Source organism: Colletotrichum acutatum (genome assembly GCF_030867785.1).
Source record: "Colletotrichum acutatum strain CBS 112980 chromosome Unknown BDZ83scaffold_153, whole genome shotgun sequence".
In the NCBI taxonomy this organism is placed as follows: Eukaryota; Fungi; Ascomycota; class Sordariomycetes; order Glomerellales; family Glomerellaceae; genus Colletotrichum; species Colletotrichum acutatum.
This window is the reverse complement of record NW_026849147.1, coordinates 66,868-87,143: the sequence shown is the minus strand read 5'-3', so window position 1 is coordinate 87,143 and position 20,276 is coordinate 66,868. Positions and strand designations below refer to the sequence as shown.

Below are 20,276 nucleotides of genomic sequence, written 5' to 3'. Positions count from 1 at the left end.
CGGGATGGTAGTGTACTAGTGTAGTCTTATTCATTAATTCCCGCTGCGTTCCCTACCCAGCAGTGCCGTCGAACCGTCTTTGCCGTCCTCGCACACCGGAAAGGCACGAAAGGTTACCTGACACCCTGCCCCGTCTTCCAAGGATGCGCAATTGTGGCAACAGGCGACGAAAGGTGCTGACGGCCTTCGTGGCGACAGACCACCCAAGTTCAACAGACCAACGGTTTGGGGTCCCGGCGCGCCGGCTTAGCTCGGCACCATGGCAATACGGCACCAAAGGATAAAAACTTCACCATCTCGTATCGTCATTCATTAAAAGTCGCAAGAAGTGGTCACGCTGCGAGCCCCCTTCGGTGATTCGGCACTGGCGCAATTTACTTGTAACGGGAGCACGGCCTATACGTCGCCAGATATCGGACGTGGGGCCGGTTCGCCGGGGTGCCGGGGCCGCCTCTATGTACTCACTCCAAGACTTTCCAAGGCCCCAGGTTCGAAGGCCAGACTTAACATGGCCCAACTACTGGCATGGAATCTTCTCGTGACGTCCAGAAGAGGGACCTCAACAAGGGGGGGTTGTCCCAAAGGGGCTCGCCTTCGTTGGCAGACCATGGTGGTGTCTCATATCCTGGTAGCAGATCCCATATTTTCAGTTCGAATCCCACCGCTTGCGAGCGCCTCTTTCATGTGGGCTTCCTCTTTGATAGTGCGGACCTTGGCATCTGACTTGAGGTCCACGGTTCATCAACTCGGCATTATTCCGTTGCCGATATCTCGTGATGCTGAGAGACATCCGGCACTTTTAGTCAAGGCGGCAATTCCACCACATTTACGACACGAAGTTCATTAATTGCATACCCCAAGAGAATAATATTGGCAAGAAGACCTCTGTACTTTTGGGGGGAACGTGAGTGGGCCGGATCGACTGTTTGGCACCTTCACATGCATCGGCAGACGCTGTTGGCTATACCTTTAGAGAATGCTGTGTGAAAAATACCGAGAACCGCCTGAGCAACGAGCAAAGGCAGAACAACTAAACCAATACCTCCAGAGAATGCAGTTGGCCTGCATTAAATGTGCTTATAGAATGCTGAGGAAAGTATCGTTTGAAGCCTTTCTGCATTTGACTGGCCAAGGTCAGGACCCAGCGATCAATCGTGGTGACATCTGTCTGCAACTTCTCATGACGTTCAAGATCCTCCAGTGTTACGGACATTACTGCGCTGTTCTTGACTTCTTCCAGAAGCTCCGTTATATAAGTTCATCCAAGTTACAAGAGGTAGACATGTGCTTACTACAATTTATAAGCAACATCGGGATAGGCTGTGTGACCCAGTAAGGGCACGGGTGGACTGCAAATTTGATGAGTGCTACTGCTACTGAGCCCTTCCGACACTGGTTCGCGAAATAATTGGACACCGGGGCTTAAATGCCAACAATACATCTCGTAGGATAGAAGGTGTTTGTACCATGAATCAAGTAGTCTGATGATTCAACGTCTGTCTGGAGAAACAGATCAAAGGATCAGCTTAACCGGGGACTTAGGGGATAATAGAGCGAAGCATCGCCTAAGCGGCTAACACTCAACGACCCGAACTCCGTGGAATACCTATACTTTTTCTTCAATCATGTATAAAAGAAGCAGCCTATAGATGTAAAAGGCTTCTCCGCGGAAACCGTGTACTACACAGACGAGACACAAATACCACAGCAATCAGGCGTCCCGTCAATGCATCGCACCACACAAGAACAGCTCATCCTGTTTGCCTGCTAGGTGACTATAGAACGGTCACCGCATCTTTTGTTGACACCAAAGATTCGAAAAGACTCGCTGAACTCCCGCCTACTCCGAAAATGCGATACCGAGAGTACCTGGATGCGTATAGCAGCCCCGATGAAAACGCCAAATCACCATTCTACGCCGAGGACTGCCAGTTCCAATTCGACGACTTAAAGTTATCTGGAAGAGATCCAATCATGGCAATGTTCGCCAAAGGTCACGTTGGCGTCAAAGAAGAGTTGCGACCTATTCATGTGCTGGAGACCGATAAACAAATCTTGGCTGAGCTGGACGCGTGCTTCATGCCCTTCGAAGACACACCTGGTAACTTGATTCACCCTTTCAGAAAGTATCAGCCGATTTCATTTCGATTCTTCGCTTCATACGAGATCCGCGACAACCAAATACAGTCGTTCCGACTGGCGCACTGGCCTCAGCCGACGGTTATCGAGCCGTTCTGAATAGATGCGGCAAACATCCGTCGGAAGGACTGTTTGCTGGGAACAACTAGGCAGTGCTCGCTTCTTCCCAATTTGGGATATTTCTCAAAAGGGGAAGGATGTTGAACGACAGCTCTAATGTACAGCCACAAATTACAACTCTGTTAATCGAGAGATCGCGGCAATGTCAAGTCCAGGTCGCACTTGTGGTCTGAAATTCCAATGACAACGTCTCGTCTGTGAACGCCCCGTGTCATGATTCATCACGCAAACTAGACTTCGTGCGTCTAAGACTAAATTGAAAGTAGGACGGACGTCATAAGGGACAGGGAAGTGGTCTTGTATATTCAAACCGCCTACTCTCACTGCATTGTGCACACCTAGGCGATTTAGCTATTGTTGACTCGTTTTAATAAGTGAAAACTCTTCCAGGTCAAAAGGAAAGCCTCAATCCCCATATTTGCTGATCAGCAGTAAGAGCTAAGCTGCCTAGCATTTAATCGAAAATTCGGGCGTCGATCACCTGAAAAGTTTTTGCCCCAGGGTTCGTGAGCACGGTGAAGTCTGGATGAGTGTCTTAGACTCAAAACCGGAAGTTGTGACATTACTCTTGGCTACAGCCACTCAGCAAAATGCCAAGGCTCAGCTGAGTTCAACGTTCCGAAAAGCGAACGTGCCACAGATTGCTTTAGTGGACGAAGGGGGTGCACCGCTGATCACGCTCCATATCCATCTCCATATACCGTCCACCCTCTCTCTAAAGCCTTGTTTTGGAATTCAAAGCGTCAGAGCTCAGCATTCTTTTAATCAAGGCCATTCATGCTGTTCAAACTATTACTTGTTATTCTTACTAGATGAGTCCCTGCCAACTTCCGCTCGACTTGACCTTCACTCAAGGGAAATTCGATGTTTTCGCATTTACCAAGAAGCTTGTCATATCTCAGCACGAAATTTGCCCTCTTATGACGGGCGAAGCAAAGAAGATAGCCGAGATACTCGATGCTGTTTGTGTCACGGTAGCCTGGTATTACCTATGTAGCGCAGGCTCTATATTTGGACTCGAGCTATCAGCCACCAGCAACGGCCCGTTCTCGGAAATGATTATTTGCGGGGAAGCTCCTCCCTACGAAGGGGGCTTTTTTTTCTGTACGACAAAGTGCGCTAGCATACTCGATATTGTAAAGATCATCGGCATGGCATGCGAGGGCAGATACTGAAAACAACATGGCAGTGTTGGCCAAGTACGCCTACATTTCGTACCCCCTCAAGTCGTCTGGTTGCGGGCTTCGTCAAGGCATTCCCGGAACCTTTACGGATGACGATGGCAAATAATCTTCGTGATAGGTCAGTGCCCTTTGAGTCTGTCGAATGAGCGAACTTGCAACGGGCTGTGGACCTCGAGTACGCTGTGAAGTTGTGGCATGTCTCAGCAACATCACACAGGGCAGTAGATCGTTCACGAGGGTTGTCAGCTGGGCAACTTGGTACTTTAATTCTCACTACTTAAAGGGAGGAGGGTGCGTTCATACTGACAGCCTTAGCGATATCTTCTTCAGCAAAGTCTCACCACAACGCTCAACCGAAGACCAACAGCTATCATGAGAGTCTGTTCAAGAGGCGTTGCAATCATCGCGATGGCAGTGTAAGAAAGACTACATGCCAACGAACAAGCCAAGTTAAGCTAACGAATCGGCAGATTTGCCACGGCTGAAATCCAAGCCGACACGGTCTACTGTCAAACAGTAACGTCGACTGGTATTGTTTGTCCCACATTCGTTCAGTTGGCATGTCTTGCCTTGTCAACCATCTCCAGCCAATGCGGATGTCCATCGACAGTTCCAACGAAATCAGTCGACTACCCGTGTGGTGGAAACTCACCACGTGGCTGCATGGAGACCTCGTATATCTACGAGACTGCAACTCCAACCTGTGGGGGCGTCACTCTCACCACCGAGGCTGTTACCACAATTGTGCCAACTCCCACTCCCACTACTGCCGGCCTCGAGGCATGTCCAACGGTCTACACAACAGAAATGTGCGACAAGTGCATACGGCCTATGTGTGTACAGATGTCGACAATCTCTCAGCTTTGCCATTGCCCAACGTCAGTGCCCACCGTCACCGTGAACATCGACTGCCCCAACTGCCCTACGGGATGTGGCACCTACTACGAGTACGCAACTGCAAAGCCGGAATGTGCTCCGACTGCTTGAATCAACAGAGAAAGAGACTTACAGCTGATATGGAGCATTTGGGGGGGGGGGGGAGGGGCATTCGAGTACGTCCCGGCTGGAATGCATTGCCTTGATATCGACGCGCTCAAATAGCATCTTGTGGAACTGGAGGTGCATGGGAATTATTATGGTTTCCATCTCTTAAGACAGATCAGTAGTCAATAAAAAGTAAAATCTTCAAGAATTTTGTCATATTCACAAAGTAGATTTCGGACATCTACAGATGTTTTCCAAATGTACAATAACTCCGCTCCATTTCTCCATAAATCATCAAACTTCATCAATCAAAGACGCATTACGCGTGACATGCGCCGGAACTTTTGAGGAACAGTCTGAGGCTCAACGCTCGTCAGAGTAGGAATAACCGGAATGGCCAACCCGGTATCGGCGTTGAAATACAGATGGTCAATAGTCGTCTCACGTCTGTAACCACCGCCGCCGGGAATACCAAAGCGGTGGTAGACAATGTACCAGTCATCGGTGCCGGGGACGTTGAGGATGGAGTTGTGGCCAGTACCGAGGATGCCTTGAGACGTATCCTTTTGCAGGATGACGCCTTGGTACGTCCAAGGACCGTTGAAAGTCTTGGAAGTAGCATAGCCGACACGGTAGTTTTCAGATCCGGTATCGTCGATAGAGTACGTGAGGTGGTAGAGACCCTCGCGATAAACCATGAAAAGCCCCTCGCGGAAATCGACGAGGCCAGTCATAAGTTGGGCGGTGTCCCAGTTGACAGAGACCATGTCGTCGTTCAGCTGTGCCACCAGAGGGCTGCCATTACCCCAGTAAATGTAATATTTGCCAGAGACCGGATCGTGGAAAGCCGCCGGGTCAATAGCTTGACCCGTGGTGACGGCCTCGTTGTTGAGTATCATGGCCTCCGGCTGAGCAGTAAAAGGTCCCTCGGGGGAGTCGGCTACAGCAACTCCAATTGTCTTCCTGTTCAGAGCTGCGTTCTGGCCGCTAAAGTAGAAGTAGTACTTTCCGTCGCGCTCGGCAATGGTAGGAGCCCAAGCATTACCGGTCGCCCAGGGAACGTTACCGTTTGCTCCATCGAGAGTGAGAAAGGGTTCCGCGCTACGGGTCCAGGTGACGAGATCGGTAGACTTCCATAAGTAGAATGTGTTTCCACCCCAGCCCGGAACTCCGTCGGTGGTGACATAGATGTAGTAGACGCCGTTGAAGACCGCGACGTTGGGGTCAGCATAGAGACCGGGCAGGACGGGGCTACCCATCTCCACGGCGCTAATGGTCCATTCCGCGACGGCCTCGTCACCCTCAGAAAGCACGTACTTGACTGGAGCACTCAAGTCGACAGTCGAGCCAGATGCCGGAGATGAGGTCACACCCTCGGTCGTGGTGAAGACAGGGGCGAGAGCGGTAACGTCAGTGCCCGGCTTGACAGGGAATAAGACTTTGCTGTCAGTGGTGTTGATGATGGCGGGGACCTTCAGGACCGAGGCATCAGAAAGGGAGACTTCCGTGATGGCCCCGACGTTTCCAGAGCGAGAGAGAACTTCGGCAGCGGTCAAGGACCTGTTAAATATCGCAAACTCGCGAATCTGACCCTTGAAAAGCTTGTCGCTAGAGTAGACAGACTTGCCGATGTAGTTTGCAGTTGTGACGCCATTGCCGATGTTCTGAGGATCGATGTTGACGTCCTCGTTGCGAGCCACTTCGTAGCCATTCAGGTAAATGACGGAAGTGCGGCCTGAGATAGTGTAAACAAGGTGCAGCCAAGACCCTGTGGGAAGAGAGGAGCTGGAAGCTGCCGACTTCTCACCCGTCCAGTTGCCAGTTGTGATGCTGGCTCTATAGGGGCTTCCGGTGGTGAAGAGATAGCCATTTCCGTTGCCATCAGCAGCGGTGTTTCCAATGCCGTAGATGAAGTAAGGCGTTGTCTGAGAAGCATCAAGGAGAACCTGAGCCTCGATGGCAACGTCCTCGACGCCCGACAGGATGTTGTTGGGAAGTTTCACAAAGTCATCGACACCGTCAAAGGTGAGAGCACCATCCACAACAGTAGCACCGCCATTGATCACAGCGTGGTTACCGTTTCCGGAAGCATCTTGGAGCTGAGTGCCATCAGTAGCGGAGAAGTCATAGCGGAGGATCTCGCCTTCAGCTTCGACTGCTCGGCGTGTGGCCGATGCTCCAGTCAAAGAGGCAAGCTCGGCAGCAGTGACAGGGATGACAGTTCCGTGACGCGGGCTGGCCGGCAGGCTGTACGAAGATGATACCGTCCAGTTGGGGTTGCCAATGTCGGCAGTCTCCAAGGGGATGTAGCCACGGCCGCCGTACTCATCAACGAAGAGGTAGAACTTCTCGCCGTGGACGTCGTCCGGGTTCGATTTGAAGGCAGTCGGGCCCTCGACAGCGCTTGTACCAGCCTTCTTGCCGATACAAGAGTCGATGATGGTCCATGAGTCCAGGGTAGCGCGAAGGGACGTAGAGCTCTCCTGAATGATATCACTGCATCCCGTACCGCTAGCACCTTCGTCCTTCGTAAATCGGTAGTAGGTATCGGCCGACTTGATGACGGTCGAGTCAATTCTCGACATGCCAGCATCTTGCCAAACAGAAGTCTCGGAAAAGGTCACGAAGTCGCGAGTGGTTGCGTACAGCATGCGGTGGTAGGTGCTGCCAGTGCGGTTGACGTCGCTATCTTCGTAAAGAGATGATGCCCAGAAGACCAGATAGGCACCAAGGTCGTCGTCGTAGTAAGCCTCAGGTGCCCATGTGTTTCCTGCTTCAGGAGGGGAAACCAAGACATGTCGCTGTGCTGACCAGGTTTTGAGATCGTTGGATTCCCAAACCTCGAGATACCGACTACCGATGCGAACTGAGTCACCCCAAGATGTGCCTGAACCAATGGAGAGATCGGTGGCAATCAGGTAGAAGGTATCACCCTCGGGCGATCTTATAAGGAATGGGTCGCGCAGTCCCTTGGTGCCGTATGTAGAGGCCAAGACGGGCTGACCTCCGTTAAGCTCGGTCCACTGCAGGGCGTCGTTGCCTTGACTAGCTGCGAAATATATCTTCTCTCCAGCAATGGAGTTTCCGGTGAAGTAGGAGAACGCGTAGCCCGCAAACGGGTCAAGAGCTACGGCTTTTCGGACGGAGGCGACAAGCTCTCGAGTCTGAGAGCTACCTTCGTAGTCGATGGAAGCGGTCAGGGCCACCTGGGTATCCTCGGCCTGTCTTACGACAACACCACTGCTTGAGATGACCGAGGAGTTGCTTGCCCAGGTGACATTGAGGCCGTCAATGGTGGAGGGTAGGTAAAGGTTGCCACGGACATCGTCAAGGTTGGTAACGGTGATAGCGGCAAGTGCAGCCTCAACCTTTGCGGTGTTGTCGTCTTGGCCTCTCACCGTCGCCGCGAGGGCGAGTGCGGAGGAGAGCCAGAAGTGAAGCGACTGCATGACTGGGATAGCTCAGAGAGCCACAAATTGTCACCTTGAACATCAAGCCAGAACACGTATTACAGGATCTCCTTCTCACTTTATATATGTAGCGTTCCTGTCGTCCGGCCCCGACATACGCAAGAGCGGGATGATCTCCCACATCGCTGGGTCAGGACAAGACGAACCGTCCGAGACTTTGGCCGACCGGCTTGGGTAGCACTGCGATGGATATTGCGCCCATAAACAGCCCAATGGCCGATCATTACCTCTTGCTATTACGCAAGCCTCATGCTAGCAACGGAAGATTTGCAAGTTCACTTGTGAGGAGCAAGCGCAGCAGTAAAGGCAAAGCGTCGTGGAACGGTTACACCGAAAGCCCAACGGGAACTTGCGGTAGTCACATTAGCTACCCCGAATACCCTTGTTTCTCCGCACTTTGAATACCCCACAATCTCCAAAGACAGCCGGTAATGATGCGCATCCCGGCTGTTGATGGCTTGTTTGCGGGGAAGTCGCAGCCGGTGAGGAGACTAGAAGACGATGCGCCCGAGTCAGGCAGCCCGGCGGTGCTCAGGTGACTGAGTGAACATGGACCACATCAGTGCAAACTCTTTAACAACAGACTTCTTGATCTTGAGGTTGACAAGATCTTTCAAGAGAGTTGGCCTGATTGAAAGCTGTTGCAGAGGGCATGACTTCGGGCTAAGATGTGCCTGTTCTGTATCCAAATCGGGCACAGTTGTCATAAGCATGGTGCCCTTGATCGTGGTGGTACTTGTCATGGAGAATCTTCCAGATGCGGTCAGATTCCTTCACGTGCCTCCAGGGATTGTGCAATAACAACTCGTATTTACCGGCAAAGTTGACATGGTCTGCTGGGTAGGGGGAAGAAAGTTGGAAACGGACGATGGCTGGGTGATTTGAGCAGGGGAAAGCTGTTCGTGACATCGCAGAAATGATGTACCGAGGTAAACTCACCACGCGCTCGAATCAAATTGCACCCGACATTTCGATTTAGGCAAGTCGCCGCCCCGCAACACGGCCAAACCTTGACTTAGAGTTACCTGTCACCAGGCAGCGCTCGGGCCGAAGCTGCGCGATGCTATCATCAGACCAAGTGAGGTCTGAGTTATTTTCTCACAACCAAGGAAGTCTCGAAGCCTTGCCAGAAAGCTTTCCCCTGCCAAGTAGACCCTTGATCGTAGCAAAGACAAGCAAAAGATTGACTATATAGACAGTCAGACCTAATTGGGTCTTCTCATGTCCAGGGATCAGGCACTTCACGTCCATACTTGGCCTAGACCCTGCCTCTGAAAAGCGTCTCAAGCGTCAATTTCCAATGATAATTTTGTCACGTGGTGTAATCTCTTGTAAAGCGCACAAGTGCGATATCAGATCAATGGTGGTTTCCAGTCACATATGGCGAATGATGAGTCAAAAGCAACGGCCGTTCCAGTCCTTGTCACTTGAAATAGCTGAGAGTCTCGTCAAGTTGACACAATTCCAGAGGTGGCCCAGTAGCAGACAAGACGGCCACTTCTTCGTCGAACCCGCTCGCCTGATTCAGTAGCTTCCAACAGAAAGCTACAAGAGCAGAACTAGGGCACGATGAAAATGGAAATCTTGTTACGGATTCTTTAAAAGGATGTAGGTCTAAAGTGACATCGGATTAACTTCTGATCAGGTGATAACACCGCAGTCGCACTAGACGCTTCCCCTTCTTTTCCATATTCCTGGAGGGGAACCGTCAACCAAATCTCATGAGACCTCCGCTAATCACAGTAACATCCACCGTCATAACATCTCCCTCCACTAGTGTCGAAAGTAGTCATCATCAACCACGCATTTGGATCGGATTTATATGTCGAGCTTGATCGTCTGTAAGCGACACTGCGTTCTTCCCGGCTAGCTTCGCGAGCTTCTGCCCTAGCCTTCTTTGCTTTGGCCTTCTCCAGTGTCTTTGCTTCTTTCTTGATTGTGGCCTCTTGGCGTTGCTCTAATTTCTCAGTCGGAAGGCTCTTCTTCGAATGAACCAAAGTCTTGAGGCTTTTGATCAAAGTTTTAAGCCTGGTAGAGCCTTGAGGTTTTTGCGTACTGTCTTTCGTATTCGTCATGATGAAATCTGGAGGGGTTCCTGGGAGGTTGACAGAAGTGGGTCTTAGAATAGAAGTTTCAAGTATGTCTGGTTGATATAGCTCTAAAGCTCCGTTCATGATGAGTTGATGGGTTGATGAGTTCATGTTCCATTACTCGCTCTCTGTGTGTCCTATTATACATAAGAAATTATGGCCATGGTTGTGTAATCTACCGCCCGTGTCATCACTTCGGCACATCCGCTTTACTGTTGTTAAAATGTGCTTGACATCTCGTCACCTGATATTTGTGTGACCAGTGAGGTTCTGGACATAGAGGTTGCGTGGTGACGCTGTTCGGCAACGGCCGGTATGTTCAGATGTCGGGATCTACTCGGATAGGGAATAGTACGAGGGCGACAGGAAGGGTCCAAGCAACAAAGGAGCAGCTCAGATATATATACAGCGCGGGGAGTACACTTCGAGGGAGGGGCAGATTTCAGTAATTCGTCTCTTTGACCCTAACAGCAGTGGACCTCTGTGAGCTTCTTCCTGGTATTGTACACTTATTGACATCAGATCAACCCTACGGTCCCAGATAGTTTAGAAGATACCGCGGCACAGTGGAAATAGACAGCTATTATGTAATGTTAGCTCAGGGTCAGAAAGCCGTATCAAATTTCTCACTACGATTCTCATGACTTTCCTCGGGAAATAAACGATATAGAAGCATCAGGGACGCATTCTGTCGAATTCATTGGTCGTAAGGTAATTTGTGATTAGGCTGGTATTACTACGCTAAGCTCCGATTGAAGTTATTGCCTCCACGAGAGTAACAGGTAATGACCGAGGGTTTCAAAGGGCATCAAAAGTGTGTCCGTAGAAGTCAACATGACTGAGAGGATATCAAGTAGATGAGATACTAGTGTTTTTCTTCAATCTTTGTCGTGAGTGATGTAGACCTTGATTTTTTAAGCGTTACATGGCAAGAACCTGCTCGCGTTCATGCAGGTCATATGATCAAGTACCAAGTTGACTGGAGGGCTTCTGAGAAGCCACGTGCGAAACACGTGCACAAAATCTCAAGGCTTCAAGGTTCTCACTTTATCCAACGGATCAGCTGCGTTGTGCAATGTGCCTATGTGCAAACATAGTCGTTCCTCATTCAACATCAAGCTAAATATGTGCGCAGCGACCATAGGCCGCAATGTGAGATGATATGTACAAGAATTTCTGGCCAAAAGTTCTGAACTGAGAAGCAAATACGGTCCAGGGTTGGTAATGGGTCTGAGAGACCTGTGTGAACTCTCGGCGATGCCGTGCGGCTGGCGGTAGATCGTAGAGGTATCTTATCCGGAGCAAACGCCTGACTTGACGGGCTCGCAGCCACCGGCACATCCGGTGTACATCTGGCACGGGACCTTGGCGTCGGTGCAGACGTTCTTGAGGGTGGCGGTATCGCCGTAGTTGGAGTTGATACCAACAACTTCGCCACCGTTGCGGGCGGTGGTGCCCTCGACGTAGACGTTGCGCTTGCACTGGCTGCTGCACTGATTTGGAGAGAATCGGGTCAGCATGATCACTTCCACAGGTCACGAGACTAGACAACAAAAGACTTACGTTGCCGCAAGAGCGATAGACCTTGCCATAGCTACTTTAGTGTCAGTTTGGTTTCACTTTCATAATACAAGCAGATGACTCACTCATTCGCGTCTGTGTATATAAATGTGGTTAGAGAACTGTCTCAAGAAATCCGAAAGGGCACTGCTCTGGGATAACTCACAGAAGTTGATGATGTTCACGGTACCGCAACCGTTATGTTGAACAATCTTATCGCTGGCCTTGTACGCCCCACCACCAATGATCCAGGTGTGGTCGCCAGCCTTGTCGTTCTTCTGCATCGGTTGTCAACTATGCTGTTCAAAGAGGCTTCTTCACTGTCGTGTTCATTACTTACAACAGTGATGGCATCCTCACAAACATCCTCAAACCACACAAACTCGAGTGTGCAAGGACCGTCGCAGTGAACCCCCTCTTTCTGGTTCTTACCAATAATGGCATTCTTCAGAGTTGCGCCCTTGCGGAGAATGAAGACAGCATCAGCATCACCTAGGCGGCTTTGTCAGTTTTCAACCAATCCTTGCCATGGCGGAGTATAGATAGTATACCTCCTTCACCACTGGTACAAGCACCAGAACCACGGTCAAATCTGGCCCAACCACCGTCGTAGACAGTGCCAGCGGGAACCTCAATGTACTTGCTGTTGGTCTTGGTGGATGTTGCAGTGGGAACGCCGCCCTCGTATCCGAGACAGGCGAGGGTGCTGGGCACGGCCGCCAGCAAAGCCACAATGCTGGCCTTGGAGAAGTACATGATGGCTAAAACCTGGTTGATTACAATGCTCGAAGGTGGAAGTATAGTCAGTCGTGATTAGGATGGAATGTTTCTGTCCAGTGAGGGTTCTAAGACTCTCCCCGAAATGACAACATCGGATGATGAGCTCGCGTTATATAGAAGATTCAAGCCGATTCTTTGCCAATTCCTACAGAGTCCGAGTCAAGACAAGCAAACAAGGTGAAGATACAATGCATACTCGATTGGTGGACTTATCGTGGAGGATTCTGTCTCCTCGAAGCCTTACGAACTGGATCCAACATACCGTCCGAATCCTACGCTGAGGAAAACCCACGATCAACAGAAACGGGAGATTCTATAGGCGATCCAATCATGTTCAAAAATCCACGGACAACTGTTGCGATTTCAAGGCTCAGAGATATGCCTGAGGGGGCAAGCCAAAGGGGCGGATGCAAAATAGGAAGGACTCTGGAGCTATTTCCCCTTCAATGGCAGTTTGCAGCCGCTAGCCCTTGTTTCAGTGTGGTATTATAGAGCATTCAACTTGCGTTGCCAAGATCTAATCAGGATCCTGCCATGGCATTCTGTTAAAGGTCACATTATTTGCTTGATAGTGCCAAGAACAACCATGTGGACGGAGAAATTGCCCACTACCGCGTGCCCCGGTCCGGGTCCCCGGTCCTGCAGATTTCCCCCAGTCATAGCTCCTCAAAACTGTTCCGTCCGGAGCTCTTTACTGGGGCCGTATCGCGGGCATGTCATCGCAGCCCATCGAGGCACCCAGGAACCCCGCCATTGAGCAGCTTTTGGTGGCCGGGCTATCACTTCCAACCAAGGGCTTGTTCGCCTAAACTGCCCATATCGTACTGTGGCGCCCGAACACTTGCATAGTGTGCCCAGTCAGGTGAAGTAGGTTAACTGCGAGGCGCAAATCTTGTCATTATCATCCATCATTGTGAGTCCTCAGACGTGAAGAAGCCTTTAGCCCAATGGTCCCGACTGAGGCGCTTGTTTCATGCACTCCGCTCGGGATTGATAAGTGCCGGCAGATATCGGTTGCACCAACAGCGGGCCTGTAGAAATGAAGAATTGGCGCAGTTGCACACAGACTCGTTCCCCGCCCTAGATTCATGACTAGAAGTTGTGCTGACTGCAAGCCAAGGCCGTCACTCACGCCACTCTCGCAACAAAGCCTTCCGCTCCTCGCAAGGGTACAGAAATAGGCAATAAGTAGTCGACCACGTGAGGAAATGGGGTTTGAAATAAGAAAAATAACTTGTTCGGCTTACAAACTTTTCAGAGAACGTGAGTTCTCAAGTCCTCTTCCGTGACTTGATTTGAGCATAAGCAAGCCCTTGGAGGTTCCAGGGCCAACTTGAAGAGAACACATCATGCCAAATGCCCTAAGTTGAGATTTCCGGACGTTACCTTACTTTCACTTTCATACAAGATGCACTATTGTTACGATGTTATATGAGTTGCTGCAGAACTGAGTTCAGGTTGGGGTTAACGCTCTGGAACGGGTTGCATTAGTGGTAAGTCATATTTAACCTTTCTTTTGGTATTCGTTCGTCCCATAATTCAAACATGCTAAGTGAGGCCAAATGAAGCTACCCTTCAATCCTCCATGTTTTGAACTTCGTTCTGCCTTTTCTCCCATTCCCCGATGTATCACTGTCATTGAAAAGGAAGTAAAGCACTCCAGTATCATCGTGGAGGGAGTAGAAGCACGAAGAAGTATTAGAACTTTCAACTCATTAGGCTCAAGTTCCCAAGGTTTTCTTTAATAATTTTTTTCCTTCAAAAAACTTGACTGACTCCCTGGTCTTAGTTTTTGCCTTTCCATATGGCCGCTTTGCTTTGGTCAGGATAACCACGTCATTTTACTCGGCTTACCTGATCATGCTGACATTGCACAATATGTCGACGGATTATTGCGCTAAAGTGCGCCCTTCCAAAGTCCCAAAATGACCTCGAATTACTAATAGGAACTTTTGAATGAAGTAAGACTGTCGTTCTGAAAGCCATTAGGGCCTAGGACTTCATATTTCAAGGTTCCTGCCAAGCAAGGCTTGTTTTCCCGCCCATGGCTTCCCACTACCCACAAGGGTATCTCAACCGTTTCCTACCAACCATCATGTCGCAGCAACCTACAGAGATCAAGGCAGTCTTCTTCGACTTCATGGGAACTTGCCTCGACTGGCACGCCAGTGTAGTTGAAGCCTTACCCGCCACCATCCCAAAGGAAGAAGCGTCAAAGTTCGCGCTCGAATGGCGCAGACAGTATTTCATCGAGAATGCAAACCGGCATGCGCAGGGTCTTGAGCCCGAGGACATTGACATCACGTTTGCACGGGTCCTCGACAACCTGCTGGACCAGTCTCCCGTGTACGCCAGCCATTTCAATTCCGAGATCAAGACGGAGTTGATCAAAGTATGGCACTCGCAGCCTGCCTGGCCGGAAGTCTCAAAGGCAATTGAGAGCCTGCGCAACGATCTCGGTCTCGAAGTGTTTGTGCATGCCAACGGCACGACTCGCTTGCAGCTTGACCTCGTCCGTTTTTCAGGGCTGAGCTTCAACATGCTCTTTTCCAGTCAGCTTCTCGGTGTATACAAGCCTAGCCCCATTGCGTATGGAAAGGCCTTGCAGCTTGTTAAGCTCAAGCCTGAGGAAGTAGTGTTGGTTGCGGCACATGCATATGATTTGCGAGGGGCGCAGAAGGTTGGGTTGAGGACCATCTATATTCATCGATGGACTGATGATGTCGATGAGGATATGGAACTGGTTCGGTCCGAGTTTGATGTATTCCTGGAAGATATGACGGACTTGCCAAAGGCAGTCGGTAGCTTGTGATTTAGAAGTCGGGTATGAATCAAGGACTTTCACCTAGATTGTATCATATGTTCCTCCATGAGCTGTGTCTATTTTCCCAGCAAGAATGATTTTCATTCAAGGCGAGAAATCAGGAATCTAATCAGTGTAGCTGAGACAATGCTATTAGTCTAGTCACTGATACAGGGATGTCCCTCAAACTGCTGGGTTAGCGACAATATCTGCTATCACAGTATCCAAATCCTCATCCTCCAGCCCCAAAGCCTCCATGGCAAAGTCATCTCGCTTCGTCCAGTTTGCATCTAATTGCCCAACAGCGAAGACAAGGTCCTCGATCGCCTCAGCGTCACCCGCATCGGCCTTGACCTTGTGTTCCGTGATGAAGCTCTCAGACTCAACCTTGTTGACAGTCCACTTTGCCCCCGTGGCCTTCTCCAAGCTCTGAAGCAGCTCGTTCTGCGTGATGCAAAAGCTCTGAATGAAAAGCGTCTTATTCTTCGTCGACTCGGTAACACCCAAGTTGAGAATACGCACAACGGCCTCGCCGACCCTCGGCAATGTCGCAACAGAGGCCTTGATGTTACCGCCGTCAATGACATCGATCTTCTTGGTGTCGAGGTACGCGTGCAAGAAGCCCTCCTTGACACCCCAATCGAAAAAGTGCCCGCAGACGATGCCCGTCCACGCGAAATCCGGGTTCTTGTCTGCCAGTTCCTGCGCCTTTTGACGCACGGCGCGCTTCCAGCGGTACAGCGGAATGAGCTCCCTCGCGCGGGGGTTATCGGCGTCGATGCTGCCGAAGTCGGCGGGCATAAAGTGCTTCACGCCCGCCGCGGACGCCGCCTCGGCGATGCGCAGGTGCTGGTCGAGATCGCGCAGGCGGAAGCTGACAATGACGACTTCTTGGCCCGCAAAGGCCTTTTTGAGACCCTCGTAGGAGAGGTCGTTGTCGACTTCGACGACTTGGACTTGGTCTGCGGGGTACGCGATGGTGCTCTTGGAGCTGGCGCGCTTCAGGGCGCTGACCTTGAAGGATTTGGCGGCCACCAGGGAGTCCAGGATTTTGGCGCCTAGCGTACCATTGGCGCCGACAAGGAGAACGGATTTCGGTGCCATGTTTAAGGTATGTTATGTTTGTTATTCCCGTCGTTAAACTGGAGAGAAGAATGGCTGTTTCTTTGTTTCTTTCGTCAATGATACTTCGATTTCAGATAAGGTAGATACTCCGTACGCCGTACTCAAATTCGAGATGGACAGCTTGGGGGCATTAGGCGACTTCAGCACTGACTCACGTCATTCAGCAGCTTTCGGGATGGCTTACCGAGTCCTTTAGTCTGCCGTCGGGGTGGGGTCCGTAGAATGCCGGCGGGACATTGAGCAGAACAATCCGTTATGTCTTCCAAAGAGAGAAGGTTATCGCGGTTCTTAGCGTTCGCAGCTAAGTTCTGTTAGTGCTCAAGGTGCTCAACCTCATCTCATGCAAGACCCCTCATTGAGGACTCCAACGGGGTTAAAGATGTCCAGATCGGGACCCCCCGGCTCCGGGCAACGTAAGATCCACTCACGCCGGGCCGGAGGACGCAGTTAAAGCTTATCGGCGTGAAGATTTATGTCGTCGCGACTTCGCGTTTATATACTCTGCTGTAAAAGAATCCAAGGGATTGTTGGCGCTTTTTTTTTTCGTATGATTTCCCCGCAATCTAGCCCTCTGTCGTATAGAACCCCCCGTCAAGCTTAAACCCGGGCGCGCTGGCTAGGGCTGAAGCTGTCTCAGGCTAGGAACATGCTGTGATGCGGAGGAATAAAAGGGCTGGAAGTCGACTGTTTTGAAGACACTACCTTATTGTTCTACATTCAATCCCATTATACCAATAAACTAAGTCGTCTAAAGTAGTCCGCCATGTCTTCCAAGCGTATCATTCTCATCACCGGAGCCAACACTGGCATCGGCTACGAAACAGTCAAGATCCTGCTGCAATCCGACAGGACATACCATATCATTATTGGATCAAGGTCCCTCGAAAAAGGCGAAACTGCCCTTGCTGAACTCACAAAGGAATTCCCATCTACCAAAAGCTCTTTGGAGGTCATCCAAGTGGATGTAGCCGATGATGATTCAATCATTAGTGCTTTCAAGACTGTGAAAGAGAAGCACGGGCTCCTCGATGTCTTGGTCAACAACGCCGGTAAGTCTTCAGCCAGGACACAATACCATCACTACCCAATAATGAGACTGACAATCAACATGTAGGCGCCTCCCACGACTTTGGACCTCACAATTACAACCCCGAGGATATCAAAGCCATCCGCCAGAATATGAACAAGTCATACGACGTCAACACATCCGGAACACACGTCGTAACCCACGCCTTTGCCCCTCTTCTGATCAAATCCTCCGACCCTCGCCTTCTCTTCATCACCAGCGGACTATCCACTCTTAACGGCATCGAAAGCGCCGGCCTGCTCCCGTTCCAACCAGGCACCATAACGGCTGCCGGCTGGCCTAAACCGTACACGCCTCAAGCCGGATACCGATCTAGTAAGACCGCGCTGAACATGGTCATGCAGAACTGGCACTGGCTTCTCAAGGCAGACGGAGTCAAGGTGTGGTGCATCTCACCCGGTTTCTTGGCTACGGGGTTGGGAGGAAATCCGGATGCGCTGAAGAAGATGGGTGCGGGTGCGCCGAGCCAGGGTGGCAGGCTGATTCAACAGGTTGTTGAGGGTGAACGGGATGCGGATGTTGGCAAGGTTGTGAACAAGGATGGTATCCAACCTTGGTAAGATATTTGGACAAGCTGGCTGGTAAAAGAAGCTGAGAGATTCTGAAAGTTATAAAATACAAGCAAGGCTTCTCTCTACCTAGAGAACTCTAGGAAAGCCTCTACGTGAATTTCAGTTACGCTGGCCAAAGATCGGTATATTGATGTTGATTATATCACTTGTCATTGACCTCCTTTCGAGCAGACATGAAGTGATTCACAATTTGCTCAGCCCGCTACAGTGGTCGCGGCGGCTCGAAGTAGTCGCTGTCCATTGCTTCGGCGATCCAATCGTTATCTTCCCGAGCCTCTTTGCGGAAGAAGGCGCCAACAAGGGCATCCTCTTCGTCTTCGAGATATTCGAACTCTGCCGTTCCCGCTGACGGCCGCCATATCTTGATGCCATGGCCGTGCAGTCTCATGTAGGTCAAGTGCTTGCACTTTGCGGCGACGATCTCAGGTTTGAGGTATTCCACTTTCTTAAGTCTTTGAAGGGGGTCTCCCCCATGCCCTCTGTTGGTTTTGAACTTGGGATACTCTATCGAAAGCTTTTTCAAGCCCTTCATCTTCGCAAGGATGTCAATCAGGCCGTACGGGGCGACTGTGGTGTCGATGGTGAAGCCGATGGAGGTGATCCAACGGCAGGACTCGAGGACTTTGAACATGTCCCAGTTGTCAGGTGCATCCTTGCCGTTTTCAATCCAGGTCTGTGGTATGATGAGCTCTTCAGCTCTCAGGACCATCTCATTGTCGAGCATATCAGGGATGCCTTCCTCGTAATTCGGGTCGAAGATGAATGTTTGAGGGTCCACGCGGACACTGAGTTGGCTTGCGTATTCTTCGTCTAGCTCTTCAAAGCAATGACCTATGCCTGCTTCCCATGCCCCGATGGTGAGTTGACGGAGGTTCGGCATTGTGCTCGGGTCAATGGCGTAGAATGCGAGCTCCGGGGCATCCGGTGGGCTATTTCCTCGCATAATGGCACTCTGGTTGGAGAGTCGGAATTCTTGCAAGTGGTTCAAGTCGGTTAGTTTGTCGAGATAGTCAGACCCGCCGTCCTCGTCTTCGCAAAGAAGGACGGGGTAGTATAATTTGAGAGATTTGAGGCGGAGCGGAGGGTGACCAAGATGTCCATAGCGATTTCCCAAATTCATGAGAAAGTCGTAAAGCTCATCACGATCGTCTAAATGAGCAAAGCTATCCGCCGTTGGTCGAGAAAGAGAAAGGCTTAGATCAGTGAGCTTCGGGGAGGAACCCAGGATACAGGCTATGGTTTCTATCCACTTTGGGATATGCCCCTGTAGCCCAGTTAGGTGAAGTCCGGTCAGGCCTGAAAAGACGTTGAAGTCGGCAATGCTGTACTGCAAGTCATCAGGAACAGGCATGAAGGGCTCCGGGTCTCGCCAAGAGTCATCGTCGCGACAGTATCTGTCAGCGCCGGGCTGATGTGGGTGAGATTCTAAATCGAAGGAGATGTCTTCCAAATTGGGGCAGCAGTGCTTTAGAGCCTTTAAGGTTGCGGAGGAGAGGTAAAATTCTCCGTCTTCCAAGCTAAAAACGGCCGTTAGCGTGCAATCCTACAGGGCTGAGGGTAGTACCTTGAGTGCTAAAGGTGTGACGAACATAAATCTCTCGACATTTGGGGTGTTTGCCAATAGTCGTCTAAGCTGGGAGTTGCAACGTCGAGCATGATCGTCAAGTTCCATCTCACGGCTGTTCAATTCGAAGCCTTTGGGTCGGAAGTGGATGACTTTTATGTGGCGGGTTTCTGGGGACTCCTTGACAAGCCATTTCTGTGGAGGGTCGTCCTTGACAAAGTGATTGTAGCCCAGATAGACCTCGGCGTACAGGAACTCGCTGAAGGCATCTTGGAATGCCTTGTTGACGCGACACAAAGCCCTTAATGTCTTTTTGTTGGTCGTCTGTTGGTACCATAGGGCACTGGTAGTTAGACCACATCCAAAAGATGTTCTCCGTGTTTAGGTTCGAAATGTTGACTTGCAAGGTATTGTCCGATGATGCGCAACAACTCTGGCGCGAGCGACACCATACTGGCCGATTCCACGTGCTTATGAGTTCGCTTGCGTAAATGACAAGACGTCCGACTGCTTTGCAATGGCTTCAAAGAAACAAGCCATTGGTGTTATTCGCAGATGATGTTGAGAGAGTAGGATTGTCGCGTCTGGATGATTTGCAAAGTACACCGCATGTCTCGGTTACGTAAGGTAAGGTCGTGTTTGTGGGTTTATTGTATAAACTCAAAAGGCGACTGGGAGATTGTTTTCGACAATCACTTCTTTAAAAAAAAATAAAAAAAAAAATAAAAAAAAAAGGCAATTCAGAATATCACTTTCCCAGTGTCTGTTAGTATACCTGCTCTTGGAATACTCGATTGA

At 50.5% G+C, this 20,276-nt stretch overlaps 9 protein-coding genes across 9 annotated transcripts; 4 read left to right on the top strand and 5 right to left on the bottom strand.

Annotated features, from left to right (window-relative positions):
* Positions 1 to 1,851: 1,851 nt before the first annotated feature.
* On the top strand, positions 1,852 to 2,238 carry BDZ83DRAFT_656701 (uncharacterized protein; the record flags this gene model as incomplete). The annotated part of the gene is made up of 1 exon (XM_060510896.1): positions 1,852 to 2,238. One exon carries the CDS (start codon positions 1,852 to 1,854, stop codon positions 2,236 to 2,238), a length of 387 nt encoding a protein of 128 aa, XP_060359282.1.
* A 1,522-nt stretch (positions 2,239 to 3,760) lies between these two features.
* BDZ83DRAFT_639112 (uncharacterized protein) lies at positions 3,761 to 4,467 on the top strand. Its single transcript, XM_060509404.1, has 2 exons — positions 3,761 to 3,859; positions 3,914 to 4,467. Exons 1-2 carry the CDS (start codon positions 3,816 to 3,818, stop codon positions 4,428 to 4,430), a joined length of 561 nt encoding a protein of 186 aa, XP_060359281.1. The 5' UTR covers positions 3,761 to 3,815; the 3' UTR covers positions 4,431 to 4,467.
* Positions 4,468 to 4,735: 268 nt separating this feature from the next.
* On the bottom strand, positions 4,736 to 7,876 carry BDZ83DRAFT_590390 (family 43 glycosyl hydrolase; the record flags this gene model as incomplete). The annotated part of the gene is made up of 1 exon (XM_060506333.1): positions 4,736 to 7,876. One exon carries the CDS (start codon positions 7,874 to 7,876, stop codon positions 4,736 to 4,738), a length of 3,141 nt encoding a protein of 1,046 aa, XP_060359280.1.
* A 1,754-nt stretch (positions 7,877 to 9,630) lies between these two features.
* On the bottom strand, positions 9,631 to 10,142 carry BDZ83DRAFT_735046 (uncharacterized protein; the record flags this gene model as incomplete). The annotated part of the gene is made up of 1 exon (XM_060512962.1): positions 9,631 to 10,142. Exon 1 carries the CDS (start codon positions 10,096 to 10,098, stop codon positions 9,631 to 9,633), a length of 468 nt encoding a protein of 155 aa, XP_060359279.1. The 5' UTR covers positions 10,099 to 10,142.
* Positions 10,143 to 11,088: 946 nt separating this feature from the next.
* BDZ83DRAFT_796818 (pectate lyase F) lies at positions 11,089 to 12,496 on the bottom strand. The gene is made up of 6 exons (XM_060515878.1): positions 12,099 to 12,496; positions 11,888 to 12,039; positions 11,714 to 11,825; positions 11,634 to 11,643; positions 11,551 to 11,581; positions 11,089 to 11,480 (listed from the first exon to the last, which is right to left on the bottom strand). Exons 1-6 carry the CDS (start codon positions 12,301 to 12,303, stop codon positions 11,280 to 11,282), a joined length of 711 nt encoding a protein of 236 aa, XP_060359278.1. The 5' UTR covers positions 12,304 to 12,496; the 3' UTR covers positions 11,089 to 11,279.
* A 1,926-nt stretch (positions 12,497 to 14,422) lies between these two features.
* Positions 14,423 to 15,139, top strand: BDZ83DRAFT_757177 (haloacid dehalogenase; the record flags this gene model as incomplete). The annotated part of the gene is made up of 1 exon (XM_060514859.1): positions 14,423 to 15,139. One exon carries the CDS (start codon positions 14,423 to 14,425, stop codon positions 15,137 to 15,139), a length of 717 nt encoding a protein of 238 aa, XP_060359277.1.
* A 174-nt stretch (positions 15,140 to 15,313) lies between these two features.
* BDZ83DRAFT_590382 (NmrA-like family protein) lies at positions 15,314 to 16,234 on the bottom strand (the record flags this gene model as incomplete). The annotated part of the gene is made up of 1 exon (XM_060506331.1): positions 15,314 to 16,234. One exon carries the CDS (start codon positions 16,232 to 16,234, stop codon positions 15,314 to 15,316), a length of 921 nt encoding a protein of 306 aa, XP_060359276.1.
* Positions 16,235 to 17,018: 784 nt separating this feature from the next.
* BDZ83DRAFT_590431 (short-chain dehydrogenase) lies at positions 17,019 to 17,902 on the top strand (the record flags this gene model as incomplete). The annotated part of the gene is made up of 2 exons (XM_060506339.1): positions 17,019 to 17,304; positions 17,370 to 17,902. The coding sequence occupies 2 exons, from the start codon at positions 17,019 to 17,021 to the stop codon at positions 17,900 to 17,902; spliced, it is 819 nt and encodes a 272-aa protein (XP_060359275.1).
* A 214-nt stretch (positions 17,903 to 18,116) lies between these two features.
* Positions 18,117 to 20,067, bottom strand: BDZ83DRAFT_796814 (uncharacterized protein; the record flags this gene model as incomplete). The annotated part of the gene is made up of 3 exons (XM_060515877.1): positions 19,926 to 20,067; positions 19,504 to 19,821; positions 18,117 to 19,431 (listed from the first exon to the last, which is right to left on the bottom strand). Exons 1-3 carry the CDS (start codon positions 19,928 to 19,930, stop codon positions 18,117 to 18,119), a joined length of 1,638 nt encoding a protein of 545 aa, XP_060359274.1. The 5' UTR covers positions 19,931 to 20,067.
* Positions 20,068 to 20,276: the final 209 nt, after the last annotated feature.